Genomic DNA, 15,172 nt, shown 5'->3' on the forward strand with positions numbered 1-15,172 from the left:
GAACTCTGCTAGCTCTGTGGACCTCAAATGGTGCATACTACCAGCATCTGGCACAGCACAGAGACTTCTCATACTTTCAGATGATAGAAAGTAATTTCTTTCTTTTTGTTTTCCACACCAACCTTTTTGAGCGTGACGATCCTAAGAACGTGACTCTTTCTGAAGAACTACCACCCTAAAAAATAAGAAAAAAAAAAGTCACCACACTTGTGATCAAGTCACCTGTCAACAGAAGCATCTTCTTGTTCCATTCACTTGAGCACCAACAATGCATCTCAGAAGTCACCACCTCTTACAGATAATTAAAAACAAATAAAAAGTGCATTAAGAAACATTTTACACAGGAATTGTTGTACATAAGACTAACAAGTAAACTTGAGTATTTCAATAATTTAAAGAAGGAGATGACGGAAAAATAAGCTGGTTTGCATGCCCATATCACAGTTTCATTCCGAATTTTAACTATTTTTAAATGTATATTTTACAGCTGAAGTTTCTATTCAGCAAACAGGAGATTTTCTGCATATGGCTCTGTCAATATTCTTGAAGCACTTATTGCTAATGGCAATATTTCCTACACATTAGCCACTCTAGACTAGTCAAAAGCGTTTTTATTCCTACCTCTTCTCGACTGTTCTCCATTGAGGTTGGACTTCTTTCAGGTTCTCTACTTTTACCTATGGAAAGAAAAATAATCCACTGAACCCGAAGAAATATTATTAGTTCTTCACATGCTATCTCACAGCATTTTTTATGCTTCATCAGCATTAATAAAGATGGCTGTGTGACTTTCACAGATCAACTTTTGTACAACAGTGAAATAAAACTGACTTCATGACTTAAATTTCACAGAAAGCATTTTGAAATAACTTTCAGTTTTGTAAGAAAGGCTGAAAGAGAGCCTATATTAAGTGAATTTCAAGACATGAGAACACAACTGTGTATGCAGGGGTAACAGAGTGCTTTTTTTAATCTGTAAGAAGTTAAGGATTTCTCTTACACATTTTAATATTAAAAACACGATGTTGAATTTGGGATTATGAGCTATGCACAAACATCAGGACACGAAAGAGAATTCTCATTTCTTGATCCTAGTAGCCGTGGAATATAAAAGCTAAAGACAGATATCTTCTGACTATCTGCTTCATCCACCAGTCCAGGTGATGGAAGGGAATGTTTTAGTTCAGTGGTTTAATGACATTTGCACGAAGTTGCTTGAAAGGTATAAAAATAGTAGTATTGTAACAGATGTACTACTGAGAAACATGCAAGTGACAGTATAACAGAAAACAGAAACACTGAATAAATATCATCATTTCCTACTATAACATTAGACTGTTAGCATTGTAACTTAGTCTTTCCTGACATACTACACTTGGGGAAAAAGCTGAACAATTTTATTTTACTTTAGACAAAAAAAAAATTACTAGAAAATTTCATGCTGGGTATTTGACTTAAAACTGAATTGTATGGATAAATTTTAGTATAAATTATCCAGCCATTTCTGCTCGCCAAGCTTTTGTCCCCTTTAAAAAAGGGAAATTTCCTCTGGAATATTGTAGGCATTCCACCACACGAAGGAGTAAGCCTGAAACGTGGCAGAAGAGTTCCATTTCCTTTGGGGGTGGGACTCGGTCCACCTTCTATCTGTGCCTCATTTTGGATCAACTACTAAATCTCTGGGACATGCCACAGTCTGTACAGGCTCAGCACGGATCGATTTGATGCCGGTAGATCAAGGCTGTGCAGATTCTGCCCTCAGGCTGCACGTGTGCTACTCCCAAAAGCAACTGAACGAACATGCTCCTCCACCTCACAGCTCCTGGGTGTGACTGGACTGTACATGCGCCATCCCCACAGAATGACCAAGCATGCCGAACCCCCTCACAGCTCCTAGTGCTGACCAAACTGCACATGCTCCATCCACTCCACGGCTATGAGAGCGCAGAATTTCCCCTGACTGCTGCTCCCGGGCAGAGGCTGGTCACTTGATACAAGAGCAGGAAGTCAGTCTCTCCTACGCTCTCTCAATGATCCTCCTGCTGGCACCCACGCAATGTAGAGGAGAGAGACATCCGATACGAATGCAGAGGATAAAGAAACAACATAAGGCTGTAAAATCAAGTACTCAAAATTTAAGAAAAGCCAGAATTAAGGTTATCTGTGGAAGTTCACTTTACTTATTGCTGCTACCACATACGCATCACAGTACACTAAATTCCACATGATTAAGTACTCCATAAGCATCTGTTACACATTTCAGTTGATTTATGTGTGTGTCATGGACATGTCCCAAATCCTTTGAGCCACACAATCATCTCCATCATCATCTCTTACCCTTTACAACACCTAATAACTAATTTATCCTCCATACTCTGGACAAAAATGAGATCCATTAATATGTAAACCTGATTTGGCTCCAATCACGTCAATCATTTATACACTGAAAAAGCAGTCAGTGGAGAAAAAAAAAAGCATGAATAGGGTACTTCCAAGAGACATCATGTTATGCACAAAAAGCTAGGAAGTAAGCTTGCACAGTTAATTCCGGCATTTTCTAATATTTAAGTGTTTAATCCTTCATGCTTCAACTTTAATATGCTCTTTCTTTGGAAAAAATATATATCTAAACAATAATGAAGCACGTCTTCTATTAATTAGTCAGTGTAGATTTCCAGCATCACAGAATGGCCTGGATTGGAAGGGACCCCAAGGATCAGCAAGTTCCAACCCCCCTGCCACACGCAGGGCCACCAACCTCCAGATCTGGTACCAGACCAAGCTGTGCAGTGCCTCATCCAACCTGGCCTTGAACACCTCCAGGGACGGGGCATCTACAGCCTCTCTAGGCAGCCTGTTCCAGCACCTCACCACTCTCATTGTGAAGAACTTCCTCTTGACATCCAACCTAAACCTTCCCTCCTTAAGCTTAAAACCATTCCCTCTTGTGCTACTCACTATCTACTCAAGTAAAAAGTTGATTCCCCTCCTTTTTATTAACCCCCCTTTTAAATACAGGTAGGCTGCAATGAGGTCTCCCTGCAGCCTCCTTTTCTCCAGGCTGAACAAGCCCAGCTCCCTCAGCCTGTCTTCATAAGGGAAGCACTCCAGACTTCTGAGCATCTTTGTGACCCTCCTCTGGACCCACTCCAACAGCTCCACAACCTCTGTGTACTTCTGTTTCACAGTATGTTTGAATTCTGAGACAAGCAGCCAAATTCTATTTGATATCTATACAGGATAAAGGGAAAAAAATATATCAATAAATTTTTAAAAAAAAGTATGCTATGTAGCAAAATCTCACCTTAAATGCATGCATCTACAGCAGTTCGATTTCTTATTCTGTTTAAGAAATTATTTGTGTGCTACTTTCTCCTTTGTTAACGGTTCAGTCAGATGCTGACACAAGGCAGACGGGACCACATGGCAGTACAGTCTCAAGATAAACATCAAAAGAAAAACTGCACACCAGCAAACACACAGCTTTATTACTTACAACAACAGTTTAAAAATAAACTCCACACCACAGCCAACACACTCCCATTCTCCTGCACTCTATCATTTCAGTATAATTTTTAGCTCATGAAACAGCAGTGCCTGGAAAGTTGTGTACCTGTACCCAGTCAAATTTGGAAACAAATTGTATATGGTACTGCTATGAAAAAATTCTGCTTCTTATGAATGCAATCACACTATTTAAAATTTATTACTTATGTTTAACTTGTAAGTACAAATTTCTAATGCCATATTTGATTTAGTCCAGCATGTTTTTTCGGTTATTTTGTTTCTGAATGTTTCCAAATAAATATAGGCATCTTTTTCAGATAATTATGAAAGCACAATCTCAACATCTTCTGCCCCAACCACAAGGACTGCAAAAAGTTCACTGCAGCAAAAGAAACAAAATACTGCCCTCACATTCAGGAAAGATGAAAAAGGAACTCCCACCACAGGCAAATGCATGCATGTTTGCCATCTCATGTTTCAGAGAAGGCAAACTACCAGCAGAATTAGCTTTATTCACATTTAAACGCATTATTTTAACTGAAAGAAATCTTGTGTCAAAGGCTGTATGTATTTATCAAAATAGAACCACTTAACTAAATCATACTGGAATTTTGCATAACTGTGCCCTGGTGAAGCATGATACAATGAAATCACAACACAAAGATATGTGACTTCAGAATCATATATATGTTTAAACTTAAAACATAAAATGACATTTTACCTAGGCTTTTGGTTTTAGATAGTGCTGGAGGAGAGTTTGTGTCCTCAGATTCCTCTGATGAGTGAGCCAAGAAGTCATGGAGTTTCTGCACCAATGTATTCAACTTGCTTTCACTGTCAAGATAGAAGTGAAACTTGAAGTTACTGTAGGTCTCATGCTAATTTAGCATGCCTGAAAGGAGTGATGTTGAATCTCAATTAACACACATCTACAGGGGAAAGTTACTCATGACCTGAACACTTAATACTACAAAGCAAATAAAAACCATACAATTTTATTAAACCTTACACTAAAAAGAAACAAAAACCAAAACAACAAAGTAGCCTTTTTGATACATACACAAAAAAGCACAGAAGACTCTAAGGAAGAGCCAACAGACTCTTAACAAAGACAATAAACATTTTAAGCTGGTTTTAGCTAGGTGAACATGTGAGATTGTTCTTACCCAAAGCTTATATTAAACCAACTACATACATATACATACATACATAAATATATATATAATGCATTCTGCATTTATTTTGTCAAATACGACCAAGCACAATCAGATCAGTTCATGAGTATTATGCTTGGAATTTTCACCAGGCAGTTTTAGACACCAAGAATCACCAGTCCTGTTTCCTCAATCATCACAGTAAAAAGGCAACAGTTTTGCCCCATGCTTTTGCTATAAAGGCATACTCCTTCATGATTCATACACATTCTATTCCCTTGCATTTTATGTCACCTATTTCATGCTCATTTTTTCCACCTATAGCATCCACAATTTCCTGGACAGGTGCCTTTTCCTGGCTGCAGTTATCCTGAGTAAGACCAAGGGCAGTCATGTCCTCAGACCCCGTTATCACAAGCTGCCACTCTCAGCTGTTGGTTGCTGCTTCCCTTCCAGACGCTATCAACTCCCAGAAATCTGCCAGCTGATAAGTCTGACTCATCAGACCTTGTCTGCTATTAGATACGGTTTCTCAGACTGCTCAACTGTATTATCCACTCCATAAGTCAGCCCAGTTAAAGGCTACAGACGTCTCTCCTTTTCACTTCTTTTTCCCCCCATCTCCCCGTTATTTTCAAAATTGTCTTTTGACAGCAACAGGAAATAATGTTCTCTTGCCCTGTTCTACAGCTTGTAGTGTCCTTTGAGTATTTATCAGAAGCTCAATCCCCTTGCTGTCACCATCTCCACTGTTTTCTGAACACATCAATAAATATTAACTCCCAACTTTCAACTTAACTATTATTTAGAAATAACTTGTCTCTCTTTATTATCATCAAAAATGCTGTTACTGAAACAAGTTATAATATCCTTGTTCTCTATATAAAACATTCAGAACACTACATGTGTCTTTGTGACTAACAGCTTAGAACATGATCAGCTACCAACTACTGCCTCTCATCCTAACTAGTCTAGAAGCATCATTTCCAGAACAAAAATGTTCATGCTAGCACATTAAAAGAATGTACAAACTAATACTAAAATGCCTCCTCAGCTTGCTTTTCCTCTGGATTATTCAGCATTTTGTAGCATCAGCCTGTATTAAGGAGTAACAGATTAAACTTAACTAAGGGCTACTGCACCTCAACCCAAAGGAATTACAGCAATGCTTTCCCTGCTTTTGTATAAAACCTTTTACAGCAAAATCCTTGTTCTTTTTAACATATTGTCACAAACTGACACAATAAATAGATCACAACATTTAAAATGTGCATTAAAAAATGCACAGGAGTCTAAAACTTAATAACATCTTAGAAGTAATAAGCAAAGCAAGTCTCACTCTGCCATGAATCAACCATCTCTATGCTATTTCCTAGCCATTTCAGGCTTGCACATATAAAGGAAAAGCTTCACCATCAGTCTAGAACTATTTCAACACAGTTTAGCTTAATTAGAACAAGAATGAAAGAAGACATGTCCTACTATTACTGGTTTGGCCATGAACTTGATTTGTGACCTTGAGAAACTATCACCCAAGAATACAATTCCTCACCTAAATTCAGAGCAAGTTCTGTAACCTTAACCAGCAACGGCTGGGACACCATTTATCCCAGTAACGAGTGAGACAGTCTGCATTATGTTAACTGCTATGACAAATGAACACAACGCAGAAGAACAAGGAGGGAGTGCAGGGGAGAGGTGAAGTGCTGTGTCCTCACCTAGCTAGACACAACAGACTGAATTCACTATGCCTGCTAATTACTGTCCCCCTATGCTTAACCCATCAACCGCATTAGCTAATGATCACTCTGTGTGTAACGAGTCAAACCACCTCAGACAAAATAAAATGCTACAGAACAGTTTCCATTTGCATCCGATTTGCTACACATTCACGGGACCGCTGTGTCTTGTGGCAGGAGAGGTGCTGCAAATTCATGGCCAGGGCACAGGGAAGGGCAGGACTGCTCATTTCGGCAGCAAACCGGGTCATGTTGGATTACATTGTGAAACTGCGCTGGAAGAAACTTGTTATCACCTTCTATTTCTATTTATTCTCCCCTCAGATAGCTCTTTTTTTTTTTTTTTTAAATGTAGGTAGAGAATGCTCCACCTATTGTCAAAATCTGGAAGAATGTTTTAGAGCTGTTTTTAAAAAAAAAAACACACAGGATCCCACCACCTTCCAGACAAAGTTGGGTTACAAATGGCTCTGCAAGCCAACAATACAGGAGCGCTTTCCAGCTTTTTATCCAACTCCACCAGTTTGGTTACAAACATGCTTTTGCGAAATGTTTTGCTTTTAAGTTCTCAGCTGCCTTAAAGATTTTAGGCAAATTCATTTTTAAACCATCTTTACAGTTGCTTCAACTTAAATTATTTTTCACCTTGGCATTTCCAAAGAAATACTGCAGAGTAGCAACTATTAAGCAGACAAAACTAAACAATACTTGAAAAAAATAAAGAAAATTAAGACCAGATGATCTTTAAAACCACCAGACTGTAGGCCAACATCATCTATTTCTAACAGTATCTCTGTGATGGACAAACATAACAACCCATAGCAGAAGTTTGAATATTTTAATTAAGAACAGAGGAAGAGGAAAATAGAGAAAAAGACCAGGCTTCCATCAGAGCACAAGACTTGACAACAGCTGCTACCCACTACCACACTACACGCGTTGCTTTAACTCAGTTACAGCCCAGTCCTGCAGACTGCTCAGGCATTCACAGCTGGAGCACACCAGGACTGCTGCAGCACATCTTTCAGCTCAGTTCTACCCAGAAGAAACCTGTTCGTGCACTCCAAGGCCCCTTGTGTTATCAAGCAGACAGACTCTTCAAAAATGAACTTGTTTTAAATGCTAGCAGAGGTGCATCCAAAGCCCTGACAGAGACAAGAAATGACTTTTGAAAGCCTTCCTGTATCTAATATATTACTAACAAGAACATCTTTAAAAAATAACTGTTTTACTATAAGTAAAGCCAAAGCTGATGTCATTTAATTCAACATACAGATCCAGAACAGTTAGAAGGTATCCTTCCTTCCCCCCAGCATGTAATTTGCCTTCACATCGCTAAAGTCTTGATATAATCAGGCCAGTATTCTGTCACCCGCAAACCCTCATAGACGTTTTTCATGATTGTAAGGAAAAGCGTTAAGACTCAGCCTGATATAAGGATGTATTGTGGTTGAACACACATGAACAAAATGGCGCAAGACCTGCAGGAGAGCAAAGGATGACAAAATCTGGGAAAGAATTTGTTCCCTAATCAGAAGCCTGCCTCTCTCAGAGAAAACACATAACCAGAAAATAAAAGGAGACTATCACTACACCTACGCCACACTCACTGTATAAGTAATTGTTTTAACCTAAGCACAGAAACCAACCCAGATTACAAGCAGCCATTTCTTCTGCTGAACCTAGACCTGCTCTCTGACCTAACTCACTGCTCCTTTGCACAAATCTTTCTGCAAGCACAGGTGACAGAGGATATTAATCACAGTCTCAGTTGGGGAGGTTTATAAACTTCAGTAGTAGCAATATGATACCTGAACTTGCAACAGCAAAATTACAGTTGGCAGGTATGTGACACTAAGAACCAGGGAAGCACTGAGGCTGGGAGATCCCTTCCAGCTCTGAAGACCCCCTAGTGAGATCTCCTGCACAAGCAGGATCAGCTACAGCAGCTGCCAGAAACACAGCCAGGCCAGCGGGGCCGAGCACCTTCATTGCTGGAGCCTGCAGAGCCTCCCTGCTCAACTTGTTCCAATGCTTGGCCATTCTCACAGTAAAACAACTTTCCTGTGCTCAGATGGCATTGGATTACACTGAACTCATTGGATACAGCCAGAAGGAGCCTGAATACTGAAGCTCTGACTGAAAAGAGGTAGACCTCTAGCACTACGCTGAACTTGCAGACACTATGGTTAAGGCTTCATTAACAGAGACTCGCTCTTTTCATGTTGGTTAGGATTGTTCTTTGGTCCTCAGGGCTCAATCAAGTAATACCTAATAGAGTTCAAGACATTTGATTATAAGGATTAAGTAACTTTGGAGTATAAGCACAGCACAAGAGGTTCACACAAGTGAACAGACTGAGTTCTCTCCAGACACACAGGGGAAAGGTTCAAAATCACTAAGAGACCCTTTATTACATTCAAAGAAGATTACACAATGTCTTTTTCTTGAGATGGCATCCAAACAACTGTAACAAGATTGGCTGAGAGCTACCATGCCTTGCTGGGAAGTGAAGGGTCTTTTTTGTTTGGTTCTTGGTTTGTTTTTACAACTGCATTTTTAGTAGGCTTGAATACTATATGGAAGTCTGTAATTTCAATGGTAAAATAGCCTGTAAACTTAAAAACAGAAGACAACCATGTGAAAACCTAAATATAGTATTTTCACCTGAGACAAAAATGATGGCATACTGTGTATTTCAATACATTAATTCAGGAAAGGAAGCTGAAACTAGCATACATGTAACCTACAAGACAAAGTACTGTCACAAAAGCTGAAGTATGCTTTGCTTGAAGGGAAAGAAAGACTCCACACAATGGCTTTTAGTCTCTAATTCTATCTTCTTTGTTTCATTTGTCCTCCACTTTCTGAAGTTTGTAAAAGGTTCTCAATAAGACATCATTCACCACAAACCCTAAGAATTAAAGCTGGTTCCTTAGTTTCCCAGATCTACAACTACCAATCAGACCCATTACCCACTTTTCAGGGTTATGGCCCTGCTGAAGCACAGTTCTTTTATTTTCCAAAAATACAGCCATCTCAGATTGCCCCACTAACAATGCTGAATTTATTGCCAGAATTGTTGTTTCTGCATTCTAGCAGATCTATCTGCTCAATACAGCTTCTAGCATTAGATGTATTAAGACAGAAAATTCTACAGCTATGCAGCTTGCAGATAAATAAACTGCCTTTCCTGAACGGCACTGAAGCCGACTCTGGGCAACAACCTGTGAACTGAAGTTGGCTTTTGTTCCATGGTTACGCTCCTTTTCTTAAAAAATAACACTAAAGATTCACACCAATCAATCCTTTATCTGTCTTGCATGAAAACTTTTTGTGGCTGGACATCACAAAAAAATTCTGACAGCTTAGTACTGCCCTTTAGTTAATTAGAGAACTTTACCTACTCACTATCTTTTAAGTCAATATTAAGTCTCCCATTATACCTGCCAGTGAATTTTGACAATTTTGTCTTGTCCCTCCTGACTTGCCACCAGAATTTGCAACACTGACTGACCCATGAACCGATTCATATTTCTAAACCACCTGCAGGCACAGACTCCAGCGATATGAAATGGGATTTCATGAGGGTCAGCAGTATCCCTAGGCCTCCCTGCTTACAAAAGGCCTATCTAGTGATCCCATCTACAAACATCATTTGTCACAGCCGTTTGTTCTCGTGGTGAACATAGCATGTTAGCACTGTCTTCTGTTCAGGTACTTTCTTTTGGTGAGCTATATACAAGGAAAAAGCATCAACCTTTACTTCCTTCATTACAGGTGTTGCAAGTGCACACGGAATCTGTGATGAAAATGGGAATTTCAAGTTTCAGTAAGGTTAGGGCCATTCCTTTCTCACACCATATTATCTCAGAGGAGAATAAGGCACCTCTACTCAAGCCCTACAGAAACCACAACACAAAGTACACAAAACCATAACAGACAGTACTATACAGAAACAGAAGCAACAGCCACTGCAGTAAGACTCTCTGGGAGGAATTTCACTTCTGTGTGAACACGTTGGCTCAAGGACACATCTGGCACACAAGGTGACAGCCAGCCTAAAGTTTTGACTATTTCCTCAAGAAAAGCACAGAATCTGCTTACACCCATTTGACAAGATTGTGTGACAGCCTGCTAACTCGCACTGTGCCTTCAGACAACACGGACAATTACTATGGACTTATTTCCTGTTAGATTATTGTGGCATTAAATAGCATGCCTCGTACAATCCTGAAATATAACTCACACAGAACAAAGAAATTCAAGTGATTAAGGAATACAGAACCCATACTGCACATTGGGAAGACTAAAGCATAAAAAGTTAACCTGAAAATTATAGGTAATGTTGGAACACCACCTCCTGGATGGTCCAAAACTCAAAATTTGTTTTCTTTTTCTATTGTGCTTATTCACTTCAATGTATGAAATGACTGGTAGGAACAGACCTGGACTTTACAACAAAGATCCCTCCATTTTAAAAAGAAAAATAAAGCAAGTTTTATGTGAAACTGTGGTCCAAAAATCTCAATCAACAAACAAGCAGGGAGATGGTGCATGATGACAGAAAGGCAGCAGCTGGCAGACCAGCACGGCTTGCTGGAAATGAGAGCAAAGAACACTTTGTGTGAGCAGAGAAACGTGCCTGCATGTGTGTGCAAACAAGTGGAGAGCACCTCTGCTTCTGTTCCAATGCATCAATACATCAAGAGTGCATTCATAGTGCTTTCCTCTACCCTCCCATTCTCTCTAGTATTAGCAGAACTTGAACTGATAAAATAAGAGAAAAGCTCTTGCCATCAATGTGCTCATAACCCTGAAACCACAGCACCAAACAACATAATGCTTGGTACCTAGCACAGAACTTTTCCCGTACATTAAAAAACTCAAGATGAGCTCTGTGTGGAACAAGGATCATCAAAGACACCTGCACTGACTGAGAACTGAGTTAATGAGCAGAATAAAAGTCTGGAGCACCAAAAAATACTGTGTGCAGCTACGTACAGGTTGTTTGTCACAGGGCCTACTTACTGCATGGACATTCAACCCAGAGATTACATACAAACTCAAATCCACCTTGAACATACTTCCTCAACTTCAAGCATACAAGTGAAACTCTTGAAGTAATCCAATTTAACCTTTCCACCTGCAGGTAAAGGTCTGACCTTCTGTATTATCTAAATTCCACTGCAACGTATTCTAAAGCAGCCTTTTCCCATTAATTCCTGTGCTACGTCAACACAAGAATATTGAAGCAAAATCTTTATGCCATACAGAAATCAAACTCCACTCCTGCTTTTCAAAGACTGAAGATGAAAGAAGAAAATTCCTCTATTTGCATTTCAGCCTACAAATAAAATAATCAATCCAACAAAAAGCTGGTATAAACTGTCCCAATGCTGTAAAGGCGTGGGGAGGAGGGAGAGATGGGCAACCCCTGTTTTACAACTTGAAGCACGCAGAAGAAATTGGTAGCTGCTGGGAAGTCATGCAGCACATAACGTATGTTTGTAGTGCTTATGACTTGCATCTAGCACGTGATCAGCATCAGTAACAACGATACTATAATGTTTTTGAGTTAGAATCTACGTACATACATTGTTTCCTCTGAAATTTTGAGGCATTAAAATCAAGCAGTACAAAAGAGCAAAAAAAAAAAAAAAAAAAAAAAAAAAAATTCCCACCTTTTAACTTCTGTTAAACTCAGTGGTCATCACTGAACCGCTCAGGGGAAGTCTGAAACCGGGGGTGAAGAAACACAAATACAACCTCAGAAGAAACTTGGCGGCTCGGTACCTACGACAGCATGCTGCTCCTCTTTCTTAACATCTTGTTTGATGCTGAAGTCAGACGCAACATTTTTGAGGGCTCAGAAACAATGCTTTATTGTTTACGAGCTGCCTCAGGCATGTGGAATATTTCTGTGCGACTGACAGCGCTGATCAGCCCCTTCAGCCTAACTACAAACCGAAAACATCCAAGCCCAACTCTGCATTAAGGCTTTAACATGGCGCCTGGCGGCACCGGCTCGGTTTATACCAGCTTATTTAGTTTACGCAGCCGAATGAGAACGGTTCATCCCCGTCGGCGCGGCGGGTGCCGCCCCTCAGCGAGAGCGGGACGCGCCAGCGAAGGGCGCGGGAAGGAGCGGGCAGAGTACTACGAGCGGACACGTGGGGCGGGGGCTGACAGCCGCAGGGCACGGCGCCGCGGCGCCCACCGGCCGGGAGCGAGGACCGGGACGGAGTGGGGCGGAGCGGCACGGCCCCGCTCCCCGCCCGACGACGATAGCCGCGCGCGGCGGTTACCAGAAGAGCGCCCGCCGCCGTCCCGCGCCCGGCCGCCTCCGCCGCCGTCCCCTCCCCCTGCGCTTCCCGCTCGGCCTCCCGCCGCCCCCTCCCCCAGCCCGGCCTCCGCCGGCCCCACCGCCTCGAGCACCGGCCCGGCCCCGCCCTGGCCGAACCGAGCCGAGCGGTGGCGCCGCCGAGGTCGGCCGACGGCAACGGCCGCGCACGCGGCGGGAGCGATGCGCGCCGCCGGCCCCTCCTCCCCTCGGCGGGGCCGGCGGGGGCCGCCGCCCGACGCCCCAGCGGTTGCGGGCCCCGGGTCGTACCTCATGGGCTCTGCGGTCATGTCTCCGCCGCCGCTGCTCGGTGCGGCCGTGTCGGGCCGGGACCGCGCTCAGGCGCTGAAAGGAGACAAAGCCGTTATTGCCGCCATCGCCAGCGCCGCCGCCATCTTGTAGGAGAGAGGATGAGGGAGACCTGCCTCCTGCCGCCTTCCTCTTTCGCCGACTCCCATTGGCTCCTTGCCGCCCCCAGCGATTTTCTAATTGGGCCGCTCCGACGGAGGCTGTTGCTAGGGTCGTTTACGTCACGGTCCCGGCTTCCTCCGCTCCGATTGGCTGGGGGGAGGGTTACATCAGCGGGGGGGAGGGGCTGACGTCACGCACCGAGTCCCATGACATCATTTCAAAACAAAGTGCACTGACGAGTTTGACCGGCAGGGGGCTCCACCGATGGCGCCTCGGTGCGCCCGGCCCTAGGAGCCACGTGCCCACGCAGGAGGAACGTCGTGACAGGGCACGCAGGGCCGTGGCCGCATGGGCCTTGGCCTCAGCCCAGACCCTGCTGCTCCACACCCCTTCTTCAGAGCACAGCAGGGAAGAGCAGCTGGGTGGGCTTTTTTCCCAACCCAAGTCGTTATTCTGTGATTCTATTCTGGGATTCCCGGATAGCAAGGTATGAAAAATGCACCCCAATAACCAAGGTAGACCTTGTTGAGCAGCACATGAGTTGTTCTCCTCACTAGAGCCTCACTTGAGCTCAGCACTGCTAGAATTTACATGTTTTTTTTTAAAAAAAAAAAAAAACAGTTCTTCAGGTAAAGAAGCCTAGTGATCAGTCCTTGCTGGCAGCATCATGTAAGATCTAGGTACGCCAAGACTACTTTCCCTGCTTCTACCAGCAGCCCCCATGTTCCTATTAGATGTTAAAATCTGTATGAACAGCAGAGGACCAGGAGAGACTGCTGCTCAGAGGGGAAGAAGTGATGTGCTCCCATAAGAACGCTGCCAACCTGCAGTGCCTGGAGCAGCCCGGCACTTGTATCTCTCCACAAGGCCAAGAGAGAAGAATGGGTCACCAACACCAAGTCCAGCATGGGGTAGAATTAGAAACAGATGACAATTAGTCACTTCTTAAAATATAACCAGCCTTGAAAATTAAGGTTTTCTTCCTATAGAAATATAAAAGGTACCCACTCACCTAGGTTCCTAACAGTGTGCAAAATGAGGAAAGACACATTAAGTGGAAGCCTTGTCAACTGAAGTATAACCTCTCCTTAGCATGTATTTCATTCTAAAAGGCAAGTGCAATGAAACAAATAGCATTTCCAAACTTCAGAACACGCACGCCCACATATCTCAGATAAATTCTACAAACAAGTCTAGAATTTGCTTTAAAACGTAGCTTTTTAGCCAAAAACTGCACCCGGCATTTACTGAATGCTATTACTAGCCAAAAAAACTGATTTCATGGCTTTTGTTCCTAGATTCTATCTCACAGTCAAAGCTGCAGTTCTAAAAGACCAAACCATCACTCGCTTTTATCTAGGTGCTGAAAATCAGTGCTAATTCTGACTGCAACAAATTCCATTAATAAACACAAAAAGCCATCTTAATCTGTTGCCACCCAATAGGTATATTAAACTGGAAGCACTACCTATTCTTAGTTCTGCATTAGTACTTCAACTGAGTGATTTAAGTAAGACAAAACGTTTATTTTCAAGGGATTGAGCCTGCTTTATGGCAGAGTCTACATTAGAACTATGAAGTAAAAAGATAAAGTAATCAATAAAGTTCAATATTCTTGGGAAATGCAAGAGGTATTTTTTAAAAATAAATTTGTCTTGAATTCACAGCTTATAACCAAAGATACACATTAGAAAGCAATTGTGAGGAAAGGGCAGCATAAAACAACAGATCTCCCAACAATTAGTCCAGAAGACAAAACCTGACCCTATCATCAAATTGTCAAAATACAAGTTGCAGGAGCTCACCCAAATCCACATATGGATAGATACTGTGTGCACCTCTGGAAAAACATTCTGCACATCCAGCGTACCTGCAGTCAAGCTCACCTCTACATAGGACCACCTCCCCCAAGGCTCTAATGGGCACTGCTGATCCAATATACTTGGAAGAATAAAGATTCAGAGCAAGTTAGTAAATCACAGACTACAGTTGAACCTTATCATTGCCTGATTTCTGTC

General features: G+C 42.2%; 1 protein-coding gene across 3 annotated transcripts in view; it reads right to left on the minus strand.

Annotated features, from left to right (window-relative positions):
• Positions 1 to 13,135, minus strand: part of ATRX (ATRX chromatin remodeler) — a 75,997-nt gene extending 62,862 nt beyond the window's left edge. For 2 of the 3 annotated variants that reach the window (XM_042824811.1, XM_042824810.1), the window contains exons 1-4: positions 13,014 to 13,135; positions 4,229 to 4,341; positions 622 to 677; positions 123 to 175 (exon numbers count right to left, since the gene is read on the minus strand). In XM_042824811.1, coding sequence (XP_042680745.1) covers positions 123 to 175; positions 622 to 677; positions 4,229 to 4,341; positions 13,014 to 13,033 — 242 coding nt within the window. In that variant the 5' untranslated portion in view covers positions 13,034 to 13,135. Of the gene's footprint in view, positions 1 to 122; positions 176 to 621; positions 678 to 4,228; positions 4,342 to 12,084; positions 12,305 to 13,013 lie in introns of those variants that run through there. The other variant, XM_042824812.1, reaches the window with a different exon arrangement.
• Between the last annotated feature and the right edge of the window lie 2,037 nt (positions 13,136 to 15,172).

The sequence above is a fragment of the Centrocercus urophasianus genome, unplaced genomic scaffold (assembly GCF_019232065.1).
Source record: "Centrocercus urophasianus isolate 14NV4802_14NV808 unplaced genomic scaffold, USGS_Curo_1.0 seq_24, whole genome shotgun sequence".
Classification (NCBI taxonomy): Eukaryota; Metazoa; Chordata; class Aves; order Galliformes; family Phasianidae; genus Centrocercus; species Centrocercus urophasianus.